This window comes from Rhinoderma darwinii, chromosome 5 (assembly GCF_050947455.1).
Source record: "Rhinoderma darwinii isolate aRhiDar2 chromosome 5, aRhiDar2.hap1, whole genome shotgun sequence".
Taxonomy (NCBI): Eukaryota; Metazoa; Chordata; class Amphibia; order Anura; family Rhinodermatidae; genus Rhinoderma; species Rhinoderma darwinii.
In genome coordinates, this window is record NC_134691.1 from 277,588,912 (window position 1) to 277,613,996 (window position 25,085).

At 42.0% G+C, this 25,085-nt stretch overlaps 1 protein-coding gene across 2 annotated transcripts in view; it reads left to right on the plus strand.

Moving 5' to 3' along the window:
- Positions 1-25,085, plus strand: part of SLC4A7 (solute carrier family 4 member 7) — a 148,183-nt gene that overhangs the window by 86,534 nt on the left and 36,564 nt on the right. Inside the window, exons 3-8 of one of the 2 annotated variants that reach the window (XM_075827180.1) lie at positions 4,513-4,656; positions 6,372-6,510; positions 9,029-9,189; positions 11,104-11,292; positions 20,633-20,748; positions 24,772-24,831. In XM_075827180.1, the coding sequence (XP_075683295.1) occupies positions 4,513-4,656; positions 6,372-6,510; positions 9,029-9,189; positions 11,104-11,292; positions 20,633-20,748; positions 24,772-24,831 (809 nt within the window). The remainder of the gene's footprint in view (positions 1-4,512; positions 4,657-6,371; positions 6,511-9,028; positions 9,190-11,103; positions 11,293-20,632; positions 20,749-24,771; positions 24,832-25,085) is intronic. The other variant, XM_075827181.1, reaches the window with a different exon arrangement.

Below are 25,085 nucleotides of genomic sequence, written 5' to 3' on the forward strand. Positions count from 1 at the left end.
CGCAAAATGCGGATGAAAAAAAAAAAAAGCCTAGGTAAAACAGGATGACGACATAACTCATTCCCGGTCGTTGCCTAGCAACATTTCCGCAAATCCGCAAACTGCGGATGACACACGGAGGTGTATCCGCAATTTCCACGGGCCCATTGACTTCTATTGGCATGTCCGCATCGAATTTGCGGCCCGTAATAAGACCTGTCCTGAGTTTCTGCGGCACGGATTTGCGGACATGCGGAGACCCGTGAAAACACGGATAGTGTGTATGGGCCCATAGAAATGAATGGGTCCGCAATTCTCCCGTGGATTTGCGGGGGAATTGCGGACGCAAAAACACGGTCGTGTGCATGGGGCCTAAATCTGTCGTTTAGGGCCGCTTGTAGGTTGTGCTGTATAGACTGTCTGTAGTCCGGTGGTTGCAGGGAGGCCAGCTTCTGATAGAACAGAGGATACGAGGACAGCATTTACCTGTATATACAATATTCCCTCACTAACTGCCATCATGGTTTTCATTATAATGGAAACCATGATAACTGTTCTGGATCCTTTGTGGTGTCCATTGTTTTAACTGGAGGAATATGCTGAGCTGTTCTTCCCTTCAAATGAGGCTCCAAACAGCACCTCTGACAATTGTGTGAACTCCGCCATCGCTCTATAAAAGCTCTACTGTATTTATTTGTTTTTTCACGCAGCTCCTTACTTTAAAGTATAATCAATAAGCCTAAGGCTAATTTCACACAGTTTTTTTGCTGAATTCTGACTCTTTTCTTTGAGATTTCTAGTAAGGGAAACGAAATCTCACGAGATTACGGAGGTAAACGAGATTTCGTTTCACTTGCTGGAAATCTCACAGAAAAGATTCAGAAGTGTCAGGATTCTGAATACACATGACATCCAGGCTGGATGATCATGTGTATTCATTATCAGGACACTTGATTAACGTTAATCTCTGTTTATGCGGCTGCACATCGCTGCTGTGTAAATGAATGTAGAGGAGTGTATGATGCTGACTGGTCACTGATTGGTCAGCGTCATACACGTAAACACGCCCAGTTAAAAACACAATACACGCCCAGTTGTCCATTTCAAACCTCATTTGCATACATATATATATATATATATATATATATATATATATATAAAATAGCTCCTAACTTGGCTAAAAATTAACGTTTTTAAAAAAAATGTTACTGTTATCTACATTGCAGTGCCGATCACATGCAATAGGAGATAGGGATTTGAGAATCTGGTGACAGAGCCTCATTAAAGGGGTTGTTCAGGATAAGAAAAAAGGTCTGCTTTTTTGCTTGTTACCATTATAATGAAGGGGTACTGAGCTGCCATACCAGATATAGACCATGGAAAAGTGTTGCGCTGTTCATTGGGGAAAAAAGGGTGTTATTTTTTGGGGTTTTTTTCCCCCTCTAATTCTAGACAACCCCTTTTAGCATTGAAAATCATTTTTAGGGGGTGGTGTGGGATGCGACTGGCACAGATATCTATTTGCACATTGAACATTTCAGTGTAGCCCTAGACTGTCACTTTTTTTTGTCTTGTTTAGCATTTTGTTCGTGGACATGTTAGACTTTGTTGGCCATGAAACCGTAATGGAGCTGCGTCTTGTTTTATACAGCAGTCAGCAGATTTATCTTTTTGCCACATGGCTGAAATCTGATGCTGAACTGTACCCTTGAATAAGGCCTCATGCCCACTTCAGTTATTTTCTTTAGGGTGCTGTCAGGTTTTTTTTAACTGATAGCCCCCTGATACATTCATTTCTATGGGGCCATGCACACTTCTGTTGTTTTGACTGTTCCGTTCGTCCGTTCCGTCAAAAGTAGCGCATGTCCTACTTTTGTCCGTTGTTCAGCGACCGTGGGGCTCATTGAAGTCTATGACTTTGTAAAAAAAAAACGTACGGCATTCGTGTGCTGTCCGTTTTTCACGGTTCCGTTGCTAAGCAACGGCAGGGCGTGCCAAAATTCCCTGCATTCGACACGCAAGATGGATTTTAACAGACCGTTTAAAACAGAAGACAAACTGAAGCACCGCATCGGTTCCCTGGAAGTCTGATATTACATGGCCCAACATGGGGCGTGTAAACTAGAGCCGATCAATGAGACAGCTCATTGGTCGGTGCTTATTTGCTTCTTTCACAGGGAGCTAGCATGGGGACGAGCGCTCGTTACTCCGATCACTCGTCCCCACACACTTCTATCATGTTGGCAGCGCGTCTCTCTGTTTACATATGGAGTTGTGCTGCCGACAACGATAATATTTTGGCTATTTAAAACTATACAATCAGCCGATGAAAAAGCGTTTGTTCGTTCATCGGCTGATCGTTGCCCTTTTACAGAGGATAATTACCGGGAACGAGAGTTCTGTGAACGTTCGTTTGGCCAGTGTAAAAGGACCCTTAGGCCGGGTTCACACAGGTCGGATACGCCACATGAAACTACGCAGCGTATCCGACCTAGAACTCTAAGAACATTACATCCGAAAAACAGCACCACATTGTGTTCCAGCGTTAATCTGCAGCAGAATCTCAAAGTCTGTTGCAGGAAATCTGCAGCGTATCTTGGTGTGGGAACATACCCTAATAGTGGATTCACATGCAGAAGATTTTTATTTTTTAAAGAAATTTCTGTGAATGAAAATCGCTTTTATCTAAATAGGGTTGTCTCTGCGGCAGGTGCTTGGATTCCTGCGAGTTCCATTCAGATGAATGGAACTGATTTTCAGTCGCAAAAGTTTCCAAAATCTGCTGTGTGAATCCACCCATGGGACATTCCCTGTTTTCGTCCGTTCACCCGGCTCCCATAGTCTATGGGGCTGGGTAATACACGGCCATCACTGGAATGTGTTCCGAGTGACGGCCGTTTCTTCCGTCGCTCGCTCTCTCCTCTTCCTCCCCACAGTGCGAAGTGCATGTCAGGAGTAGCAGGAGGGCGTTTTTTTGCTCCCCGTAGGAGCGGAATCTCCAATCCCCAGCCACCGCTTCACCAATGCTGTGGCCGGGGATTGGGGACTCCGCTCCAGGAGATGTCCCTAACATCCCTGTCCCTATATGGTCACAGTGATGTCAGGGACTTCTGAAGCGGAATCCCCGGCGCTGCAGGAGTGTTTCCGCTCCAGAAGAAGTCCTGCATCATACGGGGCTGACACACGGAGCTGTTAAGTGCCTTTTGCGCACGCAAAACGCCACGTTTTTTGCGTGCGCAAAACGCACACGCTCGTGTGAATCTGGCGCTAAAGTGATAGCTGTAATATTTATGTCGTGTACGTGATGCTGTATTAATAGTGCGGTGTTCAATTTTTATTTTTTTTAATAATTTATAAACAGTCTATGTAATTTTAAGCTGTCCTAATAGTTGCTACCAAAGTCAGACCATCAGCTGCTTTTCTTAGAATGAGGTTATCGCCCTCCACATTCCTGCCGCTTCCTGTTCTATCAATCATATTTTTCTTCTGGTAATCTGCTTTGGACCATTGCCTTGGTTGACACCCTTTTTCCTACAGTAGTTTTCCTATCATTGTTTTCTTTATTTTTTTTATTTTTTTTCTAAGTTACTAGAAGTGAAGTAATTTTTTTTTATTTTTACATTGGGTTTTTCTATGAATCCCTTAGGGAAATATCCCAATGCAAATACTTTTGATAGCTATTTTGACAATAACTAACCTTACCAAAGCTGTAGAGGTTTACATAATGGCAACCACAGACCTGTTGGTGAAGTCTAAAGCTGGCCAGTGGTTGGTTGAATTACTACTTTGGCACTGCCATTGGCCTGAACGCACCTCTTATGTTTATGGAGATTAGCAGCTGTGAGATTTCCTGCCAAGATATGTTGCGGAAGATGTTCCTAAGAACTGGACGGTGAAAATGCAATCTGTGAAGTCCCTGTTTTCCTGACCAAAGGTCGGGGGACGTTGCCTTACCTGCCGATCCTGCTGAAAATGGTGGGATCTCTCGACAAAAAGAAAAAAAAATCACCTTTGAATTATGTTTTTGACTAATCCTTCTGCAAGGGCATGAAATCTCTTGACTCCATTTACTGCGCATTTGTACGCAATCTATGGTTTCATGCTGTGGTGAGACTGACTGTAGTGTTCTTCAAGGAGTTTGCCGACAAGTGTCCAGAATAATTTCTACCCCGCCTAATCACTAGCTTTATATCACATCTCTCTTTAGTTTTGAGAACATCCAGGAACATATACTTACGTAGGTGACTGATATTATATAAACATAAGATGTTTACATTTCGTTTCACTGGACCACATCTAGGTCAGTTGTCATTCATAGTCATTACGTGGGTGGAGTAAAGCAATATACCCGCTTCTATAAACATTGGGGCATGTTTTGAAACCGGCTGTAACAAGTTATGTCATTCATCTATAGAGGGTAAGGTAAGATTCAATAATAGATACCTTGAAGAAGTTAATTGTATGGATGAAATGTCTTGTTTTGCATATATATTCTTTGCAAAAAATGTTTTTTTATTTTCATTTTCTGTCTAGGTCACAGAGCAGTGTATATTGGGGTTCATGTACCACTAGGCAGACAGAGTCGTAGACGCCATAGACATCGTGGGCACCGACATCACCGTAGGAGAAAAGAAAAAGAAAATGACAAAGATGATGATCGAGAATCTCCAAACTATGGTAAACCGTTTGATTTTCGAAAGACCACAAGTTTGAGTCTCCTTTCACTTTGGTAATTTTTTTCCGTGTGATGTAGCGAACGCTAAGCAGTTCATTCTATATCAGAACCAAGTATAAAAACGCACGTCTCTGTGGCTGTGTATTGGAATGGAAAAATGTAAAATCTTTTGCCCACCACTGTTTTATGATCTGGTTTCCTTCATAATGTTTTTATTACTAAATGACATCCCATTTAATGCTTGTGGGTGGGGTTATAACAGCAGAACCCCTATTCTACTGTACTGCTGGATACTAGATAAGCAGGATTACACACTTGGAGAAAAATAAATTGAAAAAAATAGCACAATAGTGATCTTCCACATACAGTGATTTGTATCCAGCTATAGTTTTATTCATGACTTGTGGTTCTGATTGGATTCTCCATCTTTAAGAGAAGCCTACCATTAGACTCTAGTTATGTATGTAATGTGTAGACTGTAATATTTTAATGGTAAAGACAGACTGATAAACTAGGGTTTTAATGTCACTGTATAAATAAAGGTTGTGCACATTGTTATACCAAATAAAGCCAAGTAATTTTCGTAGCCTTGATGCCTCTGAGCTCTGTCCCAATATAACTATTTGTAGACTGCAATCAGACACTTGCCCTTTGACATGTGACCCATTATGTCTGATGGAAAGGAGTTCACTTGGGATCCCGCTGTAGATTTACTACATGTCAATGCTGCATCTGAGGCATCGGGGAGAGATGGCTTTTCTTACAACCTGTTTTCTAAATGCTGGGAATTTCACATTTTAGGTTCTGTTCACATCTGCATGGGAGGTTCCGTTAGGGGCCTCCATTGCAGATTTCATTGTTTTTGCCAAACAAAATAGCGCAGCAATATTTTGTCTGGCAAAATTACGAAAACCTGACAACCTATTAAAGTGAATTGGTTCCGCCAGGCGCTGTTAATTTGAGTAATGCGATGGATCCAGTGCTTTAGTTATTCTCGTTGCTCTGCTTCTATGACGGAACAAAACAGCGGAGCCTGGAATGCAGATGTGAACATAGCCTTCGTTCTTGATTTACTACATTTTATGTAAAAGGGAATAGTTTGAGTTATTTCACTTAGAATCTTTAGGCAAGGAGTGCGGATAACCTTGTAATATGTTGAATATGCGGGCTGGAGGAGCTAAGCAGATTGAATATTTTTTCCACAAAACGATACAGTCGAACATATTTATATAATTTATTGATTCTCTGCTCCCAGTGGTTGATATTACTCAGTGATTGACCATCGTCCCTGTTTGCATTCGTAGAAAGATGGCTGTCGGTCACGGAGTAGAACCGCCCACTAGACTCTTAAGCCCAGAGGAAGTATGTATATAAATCAATAAATTACAAGTTCTATTCAATCTGCTCAACTCCTCCTGCTCTAGAACATGTTGGGGGAGATTTATCAAAACTGGTGCAAATAAAAGGTTGGAATGGGCAATGACTATCTCTCCGGTTGCTGCTTTTATTTCCCAAAGGGCCTCTGAAAAATGAGGGGGGGGGTGCTTCTGATTGGTTGCTATGGGCAACTACTCCACTTTTGCCTTCACAATGAGGAGAAAGTAGACCAATAAATAGATAACAAACCAGTCCATTGTTACACGGGAGAGTGTCTCCTTTTAGTAAGTACTTTGTTTTTAATCCTTTTCTAAGCTGGCACTGTTTTAACCTTGTGCAGACACCCCATCACAGCGTGTTCAGTTTATTCTGGGCACTGAGGATGATGATGAAGAACACATCCCACATGACCTCTTTACAGAAATGGATGAGCTATGCTTTCGGGATGGAGAGGAATGTGAATGGAAGGAGACTGCAAGGTGAGGGGCCTCTTCCTACTTTTCACTTTGCAAGCAAGATTGAGCTCTTGAGTTTTCTGCGTTGCCTTTCCTGTGAGATGATAAAATATCTTTTATACAGTGGCATAAAGATCCCCTCATGCTACCACCTCAGACCCAGCAAAGGTTTTTGCCGCTGAGCATACAATGTCCCAATGTTGGGCAGCATCAAACCGTATGCGACGCAGCACACAACGAGGGTATAGGGCCCGCCTCTGTCTTGTTACGCGCCTGATTATACACCACATATATTCTATCAACGTTCATTCTCTTTACTCTCTAATCTGTACAATGAATAGTTGACTACTTATGGACATGTTGCGGCTTGTGGCTTCCTAACACCTGGATATCCACATGTTGTCTGATCTCGATGTGGAACATTCTTCCAAAGGTTTGCATGCTCCCAGATAATGTAACAGCAAAGACATTCTCTGCTCTCTATAAATAGGCTCCACTGAAAACCATCCTCAGATATACCCCTAATCTAATATAATCTGTAGTAAATGTATAGAATTAAGGAAACCTCTGTTTATCTGCAATTATTCAGAGTGAAATGGCTTGAAGAAATTAGTTTTTTCTGTTTGCTTCAAGTCATTTGAAATGTAGATGTCCTAGAAAGCTGTTAATAGGTGGTGACACGGCAGTATGTTGGTAACGTGACCTTTGAAACCAGACCCCCCCTCCTCATATACTCTGAGGGGAGGTAACGTTCAGTTCTTTACATATCGGGTTAACCGGCAGGACAAGACAAGTCAGTTCTCCCCCTCTTTATGTGGGGGTGACCGCATTGCCCTGGTTTATACATTTACAGTTAAACTCCACCAATGTAATGGTCTGAGGTGTATGTGACCATTAACATCTGCTGATTTTGTTAAACTATTGAGCGTCAAACCTCTTCGGCTCTGCTCAGATTTCTGACACAACATAAACAACTAAATAAAGGTTCATTCAAATCGGAGAAGTTTTACCAGATTTCCAGTAACTGAAATTGCTAAGCAGGTCATCAGAACACGCAAGACCATGAGCATGAAGTCCAGACCACCACCTAATTTTTGGTTGGATTTTCTCTTTTTAACTAGTTTAGCAGCTGTAAATGATACTAGCATTCATGTTATGTACTGGACATTTTGTGGAAATCCGTTTTAGGTTAGCGTTGTTTGTGCCTATTTTGTACCGTTTAAGTGATAGTTGATAACTTGGATAACGGAATTGAGCCACAGGAAAAAAAAAATAATGGCATGGCTCTAGCTTTCTAGGTCTCCACTGACCAGAGCAATATTTGCAGTGTGTGTATGTTGTCCCCTTGCTAATTTGGGTTTTATAATGGATCTATTGTAGCCTCTTAAAAGGGTTGTCTCGTGACAGACATTTATGGCATATCCATAGGATATGCCATAAATGTCTGATAGATGCGGGTCCCACCTCTGGGACCTGCACCTATATCAAGAACAGGGTTCCCCCAACCCAGTCCTTGCTTGTTGAGGCGGCCGCTGACTGCTGCATCCAGGCGGCGAAGGTGGTCGGGATTCCGGAAACCGCTGAGCTACGCGGTTTCTGTAAATCCCATAGAAGTAACAAACCACGTAGCTCACTGTGTGCTACACAGTTTCTGTAACTCTAAGGCTATGTTAACATCTGTGTCAGAGGTCCCGTTAGATTCGGCAGGGTTTACCAGAGACAAAAGCGCAGCATGCTGCACTATTGTCAGGTAAAATTCCGGACACGCCGAAGGAAACCCATTAAAGTCAATGGGTTTCCGGCGGTATTAATTGTGCAACAGAACCATTGGTGACCTCTGTTTTCTTCGGAATCTTGACCACCTCTAACTCCCAGATGCAGTGGCCAGAAGCTCTCCCAGGCAGGGACCGGGTCATAGGACCCTGTTCTTAAAAAAATAAGTGCGGGTCCCGGAGGTGGGACCTTCACCTATCAGCCATAAATGTCTGTTGCGAGACCAGCCCTATAAAACCATAAACTTACAAGTTGGTTATTTAGACTATGAAACTGGCTCTACTGCGTGTTTAAGTGATTGCAAAATTAGATTGCAAGTTCAACTGTGAGCTCCTGATAAATGTGAATAAATGACTATGGAATACAATACTGCTATATGAGGTGTTCTTGTTGGAAACAAGCCTCGAAGTGAGAGGTGTCCTCATTTACTTTTCCTTCAACCTAGTGACACGTGGACCATTTTGTTGACTCTCTGCAATGTTCATAATTTATTTGATATTGTGTGATAGAATCTCATGGTGCTGAGCGTAGCTATGTTCAAGTGTATGCAACATAGTCTGTATTCATATACTAAAGGTATATATTGTGCCAAATTATACATTCTAATGTGATATATGTATATTGTACATTGCAATGCAGCCATTGGCTTTCATTTGTATAACTTGCACAGGATTGTCCAGAGTATTTCATTGGTTTCCATTGGTTATTGCACTTTGTTTTATTTTAACTAACATTTTTACTACATTTTTTTTTCTTTTCTTTGGTAAAGGTGGCTAAAATTCGAGGAGGATGTTGAGGATGGTGGAGACAGATGGAGTAAACCTTACGTGGCTACTCTCTCTCTGCACAGCCTCTTTGAGCTGCGAAGCTGCATACTTAATGGCACAGTGATGTTGGACATGAGAGCCAGCACTATAGAAGAAATTGCAGGTAAATTACGGTGTATGGGAGGGAAGATACTATACATAAAGTACGTGGTATCTGTATGCATTTGTGGCCAGGAAAAAATATATTTTCTAAAAAGTGTCCCCCAGCCTTGGTTTGCCTTCCCTAAAACCCCCCTACTAACCTTCTAACCAGTTTCTGTTTGATCTCAATTGTCACTACTCATTCTGTTTGTTTACATCCCTTGCTTCTGGTCCCGGCTGTTTCTTGTCTTGTATCCCACCATACCCATGATCCCTAAGGGTATGTGCACACGATAGCAGGCATTTACGTCTGAAAAGACAGACTGTTTTCAGGAGAAAACAGCTGCCTCGTTTCAGACGTAAATGCTCCTCCTCGCATTTTGCGAGGCTTCTCTGACAGCCGTAAATTTTGAGCTGTGCTTCATTGAGTTCAATGAAGAACGGCTCAAATTACGTCTGAATGAAGTGTCCTGCACTTCTTTTGACGAGGCTGTATTTTTACGCGTCGTCGTTTGTCAGCTGTCAAACGACGACTCGTAAATGACCGGTTGTCTGCACAGTACGTCGGCAAACCCATTCAAATGAATGGGCAGATGTTTGCCGACGTATTGTAGCCCTATTTTCAGACGTAAAACGAGGCATAATACGCCTCGTTTACGTCTGAAAATAGGTCGTGTGAACCCAGCCTTACTGCATCTGAGAAGAGCTGAAACATCTGCCCGGCATGCTGCCTGTAAACCTAGTTGGTGACGCGTCGTGCCTCTGCTCAGCCAGAGCTGTTGGCTGAGGAAAGACACAGAACATCAAAGGAAATGAAAAGTTTTACTCTGGGTGCGGTCACGTGATTGATTATTAGAAGTCAGTAACCATTGTACATGTCACAATAAGTTACAATTTATAGAAATAAAATGTATTCCTGGCCAACCCCTTTAACAAACAAAACTGAAGTTGATCAGATTGAATGTGTTATTATGGAGCTATTTGAATGCATTTAAAGTTTGCAGGCACTTTTTTTTTTTCTTTGCATGGACGACACGTTAACTCCTTAATGCTCCATGACTAATATATTAATCATGGAGCAGCGTTACTTAATGCTCCGTGACGAATATAAAGTAACCCTGCTCCATGACTAATATATTCGTCATGGAGCATTTTCGTCATGGCATCAAACTGTCTTGGTGCACGGTGACAGAGCTGTGATGACCGCTGTCAGACAGCTGACCATCACCGCCAGCCGGCCCGGGACCCATGAGAGCAGTCCATGACCAATGCGGCCCGTCAACTTCACATTTTTTTTCTATATGTGGCACACTTACCCGGCCGAGTTTGAGACCCGTGGTGTAGGGGCAGTGTCTGGGTATAGCATATACAGTAGTATACAGCAGGCTCGGGGGATAAATATTCAATAGCGTAGCAGGCAAATAAGGGGTGTGTTGTGCAAATAGGGGTGTGACCTAAATCATTCACTAATCGTAATCCAGGTTACATGTTCAATTAATCGTGATTTTGATTTGGGCCAAAAATCGCCCAGCCCTATCAGTCACCCTTTAATTGTTCTATCGGGCGTGTAGGTGTTTGCTCTGTTAATATATACTTTTGCACCTGTATCTGTTGACTTAACCAAATAACTTCCTTCCTTCAACAAAAAGTTCAGTGCTGTGTAAATACGTATACATGAAAAGGAAGCTGTTTTTGACTTTTTTTCAAGACTGTTTTGCATGAAATAATGTGTACAACAGTGAATTGATTTAAACATTCAGGTGCTAAAATAGATCACTTACTCGTTCCCTTAAATTATTAATAGTACTTCTATAAGATTAGAAATGAGGGGAGGGCTTTAATGATGGTTTTTGTGGTATTTGAGTGGTTAGAAACTAGTTGGCAAATTCAGTTGCCCATCTCAAACATAAATGTTTTTGTAATCCATTCTCCACAGATATGTTATTGGATAACATGGCTGCGTCAGGTCAGCTAGATGATTCCATGAGGGAGTTTGTCAGAGAAGCTCTCTTGAAGAGGCATCACCACCAGAACGAGAAGAAGCTGAGTAACCGTATCCCTCTGGTGCGGTCCTTCGCTGACATAGGCAAGAAACATTCTGATCCACACTTGCTTGAACGAAACGGTGAGATGAGTTGTCACAAGCCGCTTATTCTACCCTATTTCGCTATTTCTTTCCCCTTGTAAAGCAGCAGCCCAGTTCTTTTACTTCTTATATTTTGTCTGAATTATCTGCACAGTTTTGTGCAAAATTAACATGTCTACAGCCACTCTGCTTGTCCTATCTGCCTTACAGGAAGCGAATAAAAAAAAAAAAATGGGTCATTTTCTACCAAAATCGTGATTAGGCTCTATTCACATCTGCGTTGGGTCACGCTCCATTGATTTCAACGGTGACGGAGCTGGTGCCCCTGGTTTCCGTTTGTCTTTTTTGTGCACCGGATCAGTCGTTTTGCCGGAAACAATAGGGTTGAATTCAATGGTGATGGAGACGGAACCCTATGGTTTCCGTCGGTGTCAGTTTGTGTCCGTTCTGACGGAAACCTCAGACGGAACGTCAGAACGGGACCCCAGCGCAGATGTGAACAAAGCCTTATATTGTGTGATTTGCCATTAGTCTGCTACAAGATACTGCCTTTCTTACATTCGTTACATTATTGGCTGCTGCTTTACTTTTCCCTTGATTTATCTTATGCTCCATTCTTTCTTTTATATTGTTTTCTAAATGTTTTTGTGTTTTCTTTATATCATCAGCGAGTCAAGAGGTTACAGTGAAATCCCTGGTTCAGCGGGGCATAGTGTGTTGTACATGACCTCTGACTGAACTTCAGTGACTGTCAATTAATAGTGCAGAAGTTCCTGACATACATTCCACAATTTAATGCTGGTCCTAAACATCAGATGAACGTTGAAAGTCAATTGTTTGTTCATTTGTTTGCACAGTGTTAATGCTTTAAGGGATGGTGGGGGAAGACCTTATTCAGACAAGCGTGTCCGTTTTGCGTCCGCAAAAAATGGACTGTATTTAATGCATTTCAGTTCCGTGTGCCAACAGGGTTTGTGTCTGTTTGGCATCCGTTTTTAATGATAGTGCGGGTGTACATTTTAATATATATATATTTTTTTTTTATCAACGTTACTTTAGGAACTGTTGCGTGGAACACGGATGACTGTCCTGTCCGTGATTTTCATGCACTCATAGTGTTCAGTGGGCGACGTCGTCCGCAAAAACAGACCAGAATAGGACATGCAGTCAGTTTCACGCAACGAAAACGCGCTGCGTGAAAAATCAGGGACGTCTGAATAGCCCCATTGAATTGCGTAGGTCCGTGTGCTGTCCTGGTTTTTTAACGGACAGCACACCGATGTATACAACGTTCATCTGAATAAGGCCTAACTTGTAACCGTACATGAGAGGGCTATGAGATAGCGGGCTTTGTTTTGTTTCTTGGAAGCAGGGAAAGCAACAAGTCTGCTCCATTTTAACGTCATATTATATCTAAAATAGCAGACCAGACTTTTAATACATAGTCTGTGTCTCAGACAGATTGTCTGCTTCAGGGACAAATGAATGTCAGCCGATACCGTTGGAATTTTTTGTTTCAGCTCGTAAGGATCTCATGTCTATGGCCAGCTTAGGCTATGTTCACACGGAGTATTTTGGGGGAGGAATATCTGCCTCAAAATTCCGTTTGGAACTTTGAGGCAGATATTCCTCTCCCTGCACGCCGATTTTCGCAGCGATTATCGCGCCGTTTTTCGCCCGCGGCCATTGAGCGCCGCGGGCATAAAACAGCGAGAAATACGCTTTCTCCTGCCTCCCATTGAAGTCAATGGGACGTCAGAGGCGGAAGCGCCCGAAGATAGGGCATGTCGCTTCTTTTTCCCGCGAGGCAGTTTTACCGCTCGCAGGAAAAAGACGCCGACGCCTCCCATTGAAATCAATGGGAGGCGTTCCTGGGCCGTTTTTGGCGTTCCTGGGCCGGTTTCCGCGTCAAAAAACTCGGCAAAATACCCCGTGTGAACATAGCCTTAAAGGGTTTTTCCCACTGTAGACTTTGATGGCAAATTGATATCGTATAATAGCATGTTTTTCAGCAGTTTTTTTTTGTTTTCCCTTTGTAAACAAGGTTAGGGAAAATGTAGTGAAATAAACTCTTACTGATGTAAAATGATCCGCTCTGTTCCGGTGTGCTGATAGATCACATGACCTGCAATCTGACTAGCCAAATCCTACATCATCTGCTGTGTGGCCCATAGTCTCTCTCTATGTATGCAAGCCCATGAGACTCAACTTGAGACCTTCATAGGCAACTGACTTCCCGACCACACAGCTGACGCCGGAGGATTCGGCTAGTCAAAATGCGGTGGATCGTGATCTAAAGTTGAAACGGAGCGGATAATTTTACAATAAAGTCACCGGTAAGTGAATTACCTTCACTGCTTTTTACTAGTTTACAAACGGAGGGAAATAAAGATTTTCCCAGAGGGCTTCTTTAATACATGAGTTACCATTTTGCATTTACCTGTGCTCCTTTAAAGGAGCTGGAAATCCTTGGGACAGTTCAGCATAGAGAATGTAGTGGACATCATTGAAGAACGATATAACTTTAATATATATATTTAATATAATCATTAAAGGGATTATCAAAGGTTTTATCAGAGAGTGTGAGGGGGTCCACCTTTCTGTCTTAGCAATATGCTTGTAACTACCTTGGCATTGAGGACGTATACAAAACCAACTGCTAAAGCACAGAATAATTGCTGACGAAGATGACCCCTTTTTGTCCAGATTCTCTAACCCTCGACGATTAGTTGTTATCCTCTGGGGAGTCTGCGTCTATTCAGTTGAATGCAGAGGAAAATAATGGCCCTCCAACCATGTAATGCTCTGATGTACTGGACCTGCCAGAGCAGGAGCCAATCCTATCGGGCGGATCTCCGTTCAGTCTCCTAGTAGGGGGTCCTAAGCTGCAGACCCTCCTCTATGACCTCCACATGCACTAATAGGGCATATAAATAGGAGGAGTTCTCGTGGGGCAACCCTTTTAAAAGGCCATTGTGGGGTGGATTGTAAAAGTTAGCTCAAAGTTTTTCTTTATCAGTTTGCCCAGTAAAGAATGGAGTTAAAAAATGGAACCAAAAATGAAATATGAGATTTAATTTTCTAAATGTTTCTAACCAGGATAGTCCATTTCAAGCCCCTTTGGCAGAAAATGGTTTAAATTAATATTGGATTGTACCAGTGCCCTGCTACTGACGTTCTGACCTGTGGAGCAATGTCAGCCCACTGACTTCACAGAGATGGATCCTTGATAATTGACTATTAGCCTTGAGCGTTAATGAGCTCTATAAAGGCACTGTGATGCTTTTCATTGTCTGACTTGCTTCCTGTACCAGTAAAAGAACAGTGGTCCAAATCTTCAAAACACTAACAATCCAAAGACTTTTGAAAGATTCCCATTGTATCTAGTCATTCTAAAGTACATGATATGAGTATAGGTCAAGATTGTGCTGGACTTCATAGCGAAGTCTACCTTTTTTTGCATATAGCACTTCATAACTAGTCATCAACTTAAACTTTTTAACTACACCTGATCAGTATGTTCACATTAATCTGGCCATACATGGGGGTATGACTTGCTAGCACTGACGTTTGGTGTTGCTGTGAGATGAGAGCCATAAATGCCAATGTCTCATATTCTACATTATTATTTTAGGTAATAATAACAAAAATGTTCCAATACAAGCAAAATATAAAATATAGTTTTTCAAGTAAAGGATATAGGACTTCCTACTAGACATCTGACTGTTGATCTGTACAGTAGATGAATAGCAAAGATAGATATATATATATATATATATATATATATATATATATATATAGAGTACCTACACAACAGGCTTAAAACCGTATATACCCTATCAACTATTATGGTGGGGGTTTTTTTCAACATAAAAATTATCACTGGATGCCTAAATCGGCTGGAGATTATTCTAAAATATCCCACTGGGGATTTTACCGTCATTTTATAGCCAAATCTCAACACCAAAAATAATTTCCTACACTGTTGGTTATCTCATACCATACGGTGGTTTCTGTGGTACAACAGGATATCGGCCCATGGATCGTGATCCCAGCCAGCAGGTTTCCTACAGATATTTCCATCCTACGACCTGAAGTAGTAATCTAGGATTAATTCTCCTATCCACCTTTTTTTTTTTTTCCCCAATATTTTTTTTAAAAAATTATTACATGTTTGATATGTATCTGTATAGAAATGAAATGTTCCTTGTGAGTTTGTTGGATTCCAGCAGCTATATTATTGATACTAAGTTTGGACTTGTTGTTCAGCTGTTGAACACTTATAATTTCATAGACAAATGAATGTGAGTTACTTTTATCCTTTGCATGTACGTTATAGTTTAGTCATTGGGTCTCATGTATGAAAATTTTCTTAGAGGAAAAACTTGCCTTATCAACCAATAGAAGCTCAGCTGTCATTTTCTTACTTGCACTGAAAAGCTGAAACATTGTCTCTCATTGGTTGCTGCATCTAAAAGGCCACTTTGAGACCGTTTGGATACCTGAGGCACAATAATGCATGTCTATTCTAAAACGCAATATTGTTTGACATTTAAGATGAATATTATGCCAACCTGTGCAGATAAGGGATTACTTAAACAGAACACGCAAAAACATTTTTTATTTTTCTTCTCTTGTCTACCTCAGGGGAAGGCCTTTCAGCCTCCCGTAACTCATTGCGAGCAGAATCTCGCCTTTCCCTACTCCTCAATTATCTTCTTCCTCCCTCGAGAGTTGGAACCCCAGCTGGCTCCAGGCATACCACCCCTGTACCAACTCCCCAAAACACACCACCCTCCAGCCCTAAACTCAGTCGGCTGGATTTATCAAGTTCTCAGCAGTGGGTCGCAGAGATACAGCATTTAGCTGAGGATGTTATCCCTACTGTAATTGTTCATCCACCAGAGGAGGATGGCGAACATCCGGAAGTCTCCGTCATAAAGAAGGAAGAACATGGTGATATTTATTCAGGCAACTATTGTTCCTCTACCTGTGTGGTGCACCTTGCCACTGGAATGCGTTTGGTCACATTTATGGCTTGAGCATAAGTAATTGGCTTCATTTACTCACAACTTACAAGGTTGCTTCGATGTGCATGCATTTTTTTTTTATTCATCTGCAGTGCATACTTCGATCAAAACCCGATCTTAAAGCAGTTTAGAGGATTTATTTAATTACAAGCATACCGAAGGCCGTCCCAGTAACCATAACCTTTAGATAAGCTGTATTGGCATCCAAGAAGCAGTAGAGACTTTCAGCATTCAGACTAGAGTGTATCATGTCCGTGTGATGGCCGTTAAAACAACGGCCATCACACGGACTCCTATATTTCAATGGGGCAGTTCACACGACCGTTGTTTCAACGGAGCGTGTGAAGAGTCCGTGAAGAAAATAGGACATGTCCTCTTTTTTTTGCGCTTCATGCATCCCTCCATAGACTCTAGTCTATGGGAGATGCATTGATAACGCGTCCTGTTCTGGTGCACCCCTGACGTGAAAAACTGCCGTTTTTCACTTCCGAGGTTGGCCACGTTCGTGTGAATGTAGTCTTAGTGATCGTACCTTTTGTTCTATCCGAGAAATTAATGGGCAGATTAGACGTACAGGCAGGCTGCCGCGTGTGTATCCCATAAGCAAACTATCCGTTTTCCCGCTAGTGTACAGCTTCATCCTTTAACCCCTTGGAGACACGGGCAATTTCAGTTTTTTTTCATTATTTCATCTTTTTCCCTCCTCCTTCCAAAAGCGTCGCGATGGCATGTTTGAGGGGGCGCCCCCTGATTCTAACGATTTTTAAATGTTGCGGTCCCAATTGACCGCGCCATTTTAAGGTTTTAAACAGGCGGAATCAAAGTGATCTTTGATTCCGCCCATTGGAGTGAGGTGTCTGCTGTGTAACACAGCTGTCACCCGCCGAGTATTGCGAGCTCCATACTTCCCTTAATAATAGTACGTCGGATGTCGCCAAGGGGTTAAGGAATGCAGCCTAGTTTGGGCTTTAAAGGGGTATTCCCAACTTAGACATTTATGGCATATTTTCAGCATATGCCATAAATGTCTGAAAGATACAGGTCCCAGCTCTAGGACCTGGACCTATATCCAGAGCGGAAGACCTCCGTTTCGCCTAGTGAAGCCGCCGCTGGTCTCTGCCTGGAATCTGCGACAAGTGGAGAGGGCTGCACATGCGCTCGGCTCTTTCCGCTCTGTTCTATGCAAGTTACGGAAACCGCTGAGCAGCGCTTGCCCCCCTCCACTAGTCTCCATCTGGAATCTGCGACCAGAGGCCGGTTCACCAGGCAAAACTGGGGTTAAGTGGCTTCAGATATGGGTGCAGGTCCTAAAGCTGGGACCCGCATCTATCAGACATTCATGGCATATGCTGTGAAAATGACATAAATGTCTAAGTTGGGAATAACCCTCTTTTTTTCATTTCTGCATTCTGAAAGATGTACTGTTTTTTTATTTCTCCGTGGACGTAGCTTTATGGGGGCTTTTTTTTTTTTTTTTTTTTTTTTTTTTTGTGGGACGAGTTAAATTTTTCATCAGTACAATTTTGAGTTACAAACCAATTTTATTGTTATTTCTTGTTTCCTTTTTTGGTAGGTGGAATGAACAAGAAAAGCAATTATTTTATTGGTTATAGGTTACGTAGTGTTTCAAACAGCATCCCTATAATAAGCCTGCGGGGCTCGTCAGAAGACCTAAGCCATTTTTGTCTCAATACAGTGCTTAGACAGATGGGATGCATGTGTCCACACTGTATTGAGAATATGCAGGCCGCTTTTAAATGAACCCCATTGGGTGTTTTGAGATCATAATATCAATGGAGTGTTTGAGCTAGGTTTATCCTTTTGTACCTCAGCTCTGTAGGGATTAAATAGTGATATTCTACAGGTTAATTTGCTTTCCGGCATAACATGTTAACTCAGGGGAGCTGATAAAAATGCCTAAAACGTTGAATGGCCGAGATATAATGTAAAGCGTCTGTATTTTGCTAGTACCCTGAATATCATGATGATTCTTTTCTAATGTTTATCTGACGCAGGTACTGCAGTCTCATATCTTATTCCACAGTATGTTTGTGTGGTTTCTCTGCTTGCTGTCCTAACCACATTGCATTTGTGTGGAGATGTCACTTGGCTGTCACCACGGTCGTGCAGTTGCTGTGCTGTAGTTAGTATGTGCTCCTCTCAGGTAATGCTCAGGAATGCTAGGAGCGTCTGTACATGCAGAACCTGTCTATAAAACTGTGGCGCAGAAAACACTACATCAGCAATATTAGAAAGTAATATAATCTATGTGCCCCATGTATACATTTTTACCACACCTACGTTAGTGCAGTGGAGTGGGGAGCAACATTTTAAAGGAGTTTTCCCATGAGGGACATTTATGATCTATCCACAGTCGGGAGTTACAGAAACAGCCTAACTCACTGAGTTAAGCTGTTTCTGTATCTTCCATAGTAGTGAATGGCAGCTACGGAAGCGGCGTAGCATGCGAGTTACGCTGTTTCCATAACTACCATTCAGTTCTATGGGGCATACGGAAACAGCGTAGCTCAGCGAGCGGTGGGACCCGCATCTATCCGACATTTATGATGTATTCTGTGGATATGTCATAAATATCCCTCGAGGGAAAACCCCTTCAATGTAATTCTTCTTTTTTTTTTTTTTTTTTTTTTGCAAAACCAATATCGTTGCGTAATCCTAAAGCATTTAATGTCTACTTGAGAGGACCACTGGTCATAACTGCAAATACTGCACTTGTTTTTGGTGTCCACAGTGAAATGCATGCCTTTACAGTTCATTACTGTACAATGTTAAAAATCCAGTTCATTTGTGCAACCGGCCACCCAGGACAGTGATAATGCAGAAGCATAATGGGGCTGACACCCTGTGAGTTCCTTAGAAAATCTCCCACACATTGTGGAGAAAAAATAAATTGTCAACAGTTTTTACTTTTCTCTAGGTTGGTTTAATACAAGCCAGGGATACTCTTTTGATGGCTTATAGGATGTAGGAGTTTGGACTAAGACTTGGGGTATGTTCACACGAGGGCGTCCGTTACGGCTGAAATTACGGGGATGTTTCAGCCTGAAAACATCCCCGTAACTTCAGCCGTAACGGCATGTGCAGGCGCTTGAACGCCGCGTCCATTACGGACGTAATTGGCGCTGCTATTCAATGGAGTCTATGAATAACGGCTCCAATTACGGCCAAAGAAGTGACAGGTCACTTCATTGACGCGGGCGTCTATTTACGCGCCGTCATTTGACAGCGGCGCGTAAATTACGCCTCGTGTGAACAGACAAACGTCTGCCCATTGCTTTCAATGGGCAGATGTTTGTCAGCGCTATTGATGCGCTATTTTCGGACGTAATTCGGGGCAAAAACGCCAGAATTACGTCCGTAATTAGTGCGTGTGAACATACCCTTAAGTGACCGGTTCCAGCCAAAATAATGATCGATTTCTCTTAAATTGGGTTCCAATATCTATATAGTCCCTACATGACTTATTCAAGGTATATGAAGAAATAAATCGACCCTCATGTTTTTGAAGATGCTTATTAGCCTCCCATTGTAACGTTCATGTAGACCTAATGATTAGTAAATAGACGTATAGCGAAGGATTTCCCTGCAAATGAGGGCAGATATTTTATTTTTTTTATAATATAAAGTCTATGCTTTTGTTTGCTGGTTTGTGTTACAAATTCGGTATGAACCCTGATATGTGCAGTGTATTGAGATGCAGTCACATAAGCAGAATCTCCTTTTTTTTTCTTTTTTTTGTATAGGATTCTCCATTAGGACTTAATGTTTTAATGTACTGGGTATCTATATACAGATAATGCTGAGTATTTATACTGTTGGGGCAAGTGAGGAGCTCATCGCTGTCAATCGATATACAATGAGAACAAATAACCTCAAACTTCATGCCAAGCAGAAGCCAAAAAATTCAGTCAAGTGAAGATTTGCCACCCATGGAATGTGCCCATCTTACTCCAAACTCCTATATCCTATAAGCCACAGTGTATCCTAGTCTTGCCATATCCAGACTAGGAGGGTTTTCGCTACACTGCAATTGACATTCTTTCTATTACTTACTAAAAACCTATTGAGTGATTGCTAATACCAATGGGTTTTTTTCGTGGCATAATCGAGTTAACAAGTGTGAGCAAGCAAAAGCTAACTGCTAGGGATAATGTGGAAGTATTCACTGGTTTCCCACAGTAGGACCATGTGTATGACTACTAATGATCACATATTTTTTTTATATATATTATTTAACGTTTTAAACCGAAATACCACCCCATTCAAGTACTCCACAAGAGGTAACGGACAAGATGAATTCCTGTCTAATGGCATGTGTTTGTTCTTAGGGCTGCTATCTTCTCCACAGTCAACACCAGGAAATCTAGATGTTGGCCGATCAGCAGAACTGAAACGCAATGGAACTGGGGGCAGTCAGGAGAACACCACAGTGGACTTCAGCAGGGTATGGTATTTTAATTTGGATTTTTTTTATTTTATTTCACACCTCGTAATAATTTGTCCATGCGAATAGCTTCCGTTAATTAGCTTGGAAATGGTCGGAAGTGACAGATTGAGGGATCGAATTTGTGAATGTTAGATGTTGATGGTTTCTCGGAAGGACTGATCAGAGCTGATCTGATTTCAGAGATTGACTGTTACAATCACTATAAAATAAGTGTCTGAAATATCAGGGTAAAGTATTCCAAAAATATTAGGAGTCAGAGGATATAACCGTGACCTTTCATCTTGGCAAAAACAAATGATTGCATTTTCACCTATCGAACACTGTTTTACAGTTTACATATAGAATGAATCTACATGAAGGTTAATTTGATAAATCCGACTCGACAACTTGCTCACGTTGTACTGATCCTAGGTTGCAGTGTTTTATAACTACATTTACAGCTTTGGTTGCTATTGGATATGGTTGTATGTTGGGAATTGGATGTGGTTCATCATTTAGATTGTAATCCCTGAGGACGCTCCTCGTCCTATTGCTAAGCTCTGTGGTACCACTTTTTTTTTGCTGTGTATTAAAATATTTAATTGTTCTTGTAGAGGAAAATTTGAGGCATAAAACTACTGAGATCATAGTCTTCCATAGGTGTAGTTCTCGACAAAATGACTGAGGCTCTGTCACCAGATTATAAGTGCCCGATCTCATACATAATCTGATCGGCGCTGTACTGTAGATAACAGTGGTTTTTATTTTGAAAAACTATAATTTTTGAGCACGTTTTTACTTTTGGCCAAGTGAGCGTTGTAAAGAGAAGTGTATGACGCTGACCAATCAGCGTCATACACTTCTCATTGTTCCAGCCCAGCATGATCCACAGCACAGTGTGATTGTGCCGTGAAAGAAGCTGGGATGGAACAATGAGAAGTGTATGACGCTGATTGGTCACTGATTGGTCAGCCTCATACACTTCTTTACAACACCCAGTTGGTAAAAAGTTAAATCTCGCCCAGTTGTCTATTAAGAAACGAATTAGCATAAATCTAAAATTGCTCATAACTTGCTCAAAAATGATAGTTTTTCAAAATAAAAACCACTGCTGTTATCTACATTACAACGCCGATCACATTATGTAGGAGAGCGGGCACTTATAATCTGGTGACAGAGTCTCTTTAATACAGAGTCAAATTAGGGTCAAGTTAGGGTCAAATTAACTTTTTCTGAGGAATACGTAATACAAGGTGAATATATTTGGTAAGGTATACAATCCTTCTGGAAAACCAGTCACTAGTGCATAATGCATTATTCCATTGGTTTTGCTGCGGTCTTTCTGATGCAGTGGTGATTCAGCTGCCTACCACACCACTACCAGTACATATGGGTATACTCCTAGGATATTGTGCCGTTCGCTGCTTTGCTGTGCCAGATGCGCTATTGTACTGAACAAGGGATTGAACGATCCTCTTCACACATTGCAGCATTGAAAACTGCACGCAAAAAAACGGCACTCAGTGTGGAATTAACTTTTCTACGCCAGTACTACGGTGTACAAAAATGTCAATTTGCTGGTAAAATTGTTGCTTTTGTGCCATTGACGATTAGTGGAAGGAGGCAGTGCCGTCCGCAGCGCGACAATTTTACCATAATTTACGTCAAAGTGGTATAAATTATAGCGCATAACTACTCCAGCTCGTAGCTGGAGTAGATTTGACTTTCTGGTATACGGATGGCCAAAGATGCACTTAATAATTTTTTTTTTTTTAAGAGGCATGCATCGAAGTCCAGCGTTCTTTATATTAACACTGGCGTATAAAATACCAGTCTCTATAAATCTCCTCCATAGATTTTACGTGCAATAGCACAATGCAGTCCTCCAGAGAATCACTACTGCCTTGTCATGCTATCCTTAGAGTTTATGCGGAGTGTAGCAACCTCCACTGATCTAGAAAGAGAAAAGTGCTAAAACAGGAAGGTGCTTCGTGTGTGAGATCATATTGGAAAGCATCCCCACAATGTCACCTCCAGTAAGGCCCCATGCACACGAATGTGTTTTTGCGTCCGCAATTCCCCCGAAAATCCACGGGAGAATTGCGGACCCATTCATTTCTATGGGCCCATACACACTATCCGTGTTTTCACGGGTCCCCGCATGTCCGCAAATCCGTGCCGCACAAACTCAGGACATGTCTTATTACGGCCCGCAAATTCGATGTGGACGTGGAAAATGCGGGTACACCTCCGTGTGTCAACCGCAGTTTGCGGATTTGCGGAAGTGTTGCTAGGCGACGACCAGGAATGAGTTCTGTCGTCATCCTGTTTTACCTAGGCTTTTTTTTTTTTTTTGAATCCGCATTTTGCGTATTACTTACGGATGAACTGCGGATTACATACGGATGAACTGCGGCGGACATTTCACGGAACACGGTCCTGGAATTTGCGGACCAGAAAAACACTACGGTCGTGTGCATGAGGCCTAAGAGTGATCTGTTGCCTTTTTATAAACTGCATCATAACAATACAGCTGGATTATTAGACGGTGTATTGTTCCTTTAAGGCCTTGTTCACACGGCGCTCAAAAAACGACATGTAGACGCGTAAAAAAGGCTGGCCTTTTTTGCAAAGTGCTTTTTAAAGTACAGGCATTTTGAAGCGCAATTAGGACTCCCATTGACTATGGGAATTAGGCGCTTTTTACGTGCCAAGAATTGGCCTGATGCTGGTTTTTTACGACGCAGTTTTAAATTAAATACGCGCGTAAAAAATCACGTTCCGTATGCACTGCAATGTGTTTTTCCATTGATGTCAATTGGATGCTTAAAGCATGTGTTTGACACGTTTTTCAGCGCGTAAGGTCTCATGCACACGAACGTAAAAACACCCGTAATTACAGGCCCATAAACTTCCATTGGCCACGGGTACCTCCCCGTATGCTTGCGGGAAGGTGCCCGTGCCGTTGAAAAATATGGAACATGTCCTATTTCAGGCCGTAATAACGGCACGGGCAGGCCCATAGAAGTCTATGGGGCTCCTGTGATTACGGGTGGTTACGTGTGTGCACCTGTAATTACGGGAGCGTTTCTAGGCGACGTCCAGGGTGCTGAAAGAGTTAACTGATCGGCAGTAACTCTTTCAGCACCCGGGACAGTGACTACCACTGGAGTTAATAGTATTAAAAGTTCACTTACCTGCTTCTTCCTCCAGTCCGGGCTCCCGGGATGACGTTTCATCCCATGTGACCGCTGCAGCCAATCACAGGCTGCAGCGGTCACATGGACTGCCGCGTCATCCAGGGAGGTCGGATTGGATGTCAAAAGAGGGACGCGTCACCAAGACAACGGTACGTATGAACTTCTTTTACTTTCAATCACTGCGGAAACTCTGCCCGAAAGGGCTGCCCCTTCTCTCTTTCCAGCACTGATAGAGAGAAGGGGCTGCCGATTAGTGCAGAGAAAACGGGTCCGTAAATACGGGTGGAATACTGGTGACACCGGACCCGTATTTACGGGCACGGGTCCGTAAATACTGGTGGAATACGGGTCGAATACGTGTGACAAAGGACCCGTATTTACTGGAGGAAAAAAATAAGTTTGTGTGTATGAGGCCTAAAACGTGGCAAAAAGGCATCAAACGCAGTGTGAACAAGGCCTTATCATTTTAATTTTGTTAGTATGTTTGAGTGTGTATATGCCACTCATTTACTCGCAAGCTCTCGCACTCGCGATCTCTCTCGCACTCTCTCGCTCTGGAATCAATGCAGTCTAACTGCTTATGAGCGAAATGTTATCAGTTCATGTTTACCTATAACTGGCTAGGTGAATGGTGCTGTATATTGCCACTGAACTGCATTAGGCTCGAATCTGATGTGGACAAAAGTGTGTAATTGGTCACCAGGAGACTTGTTAGAAAATATAATTTAATTTGAAATGATTGTTTACTGGTTGGATTATTGTATTGTCCTTGAGTTGACAATACATTTATAATAGTGTTTGTTGTTTTTTTTGCTTGGTCCACCATCTTCCCTTCAAGCAGGATTATGATTCCTGGCACTGTAATTGTGCCACGTTTGTAATGGGACGCAAGAGGTGTGCTGTAAGTTTCTGCAGATAACCGTGTCATTGATTCCTAGTCTACAGTGCAAATCATGTCACATTGTCGTCTGCTGGTGAAGACTCATTTGTGCTGTAGTTCCTGTTATTATACACATATGACAACCCCGTTCATTCAATTAGTATGGGGGTTTTTTTTTTTCAGCAATCTTAAACCCTTAAATCCAAATTTTTTAGCCACATTCTTCTGTGGCAAAAGTATCAATATTAGCATTCATATTGTGTATAATATCAAAC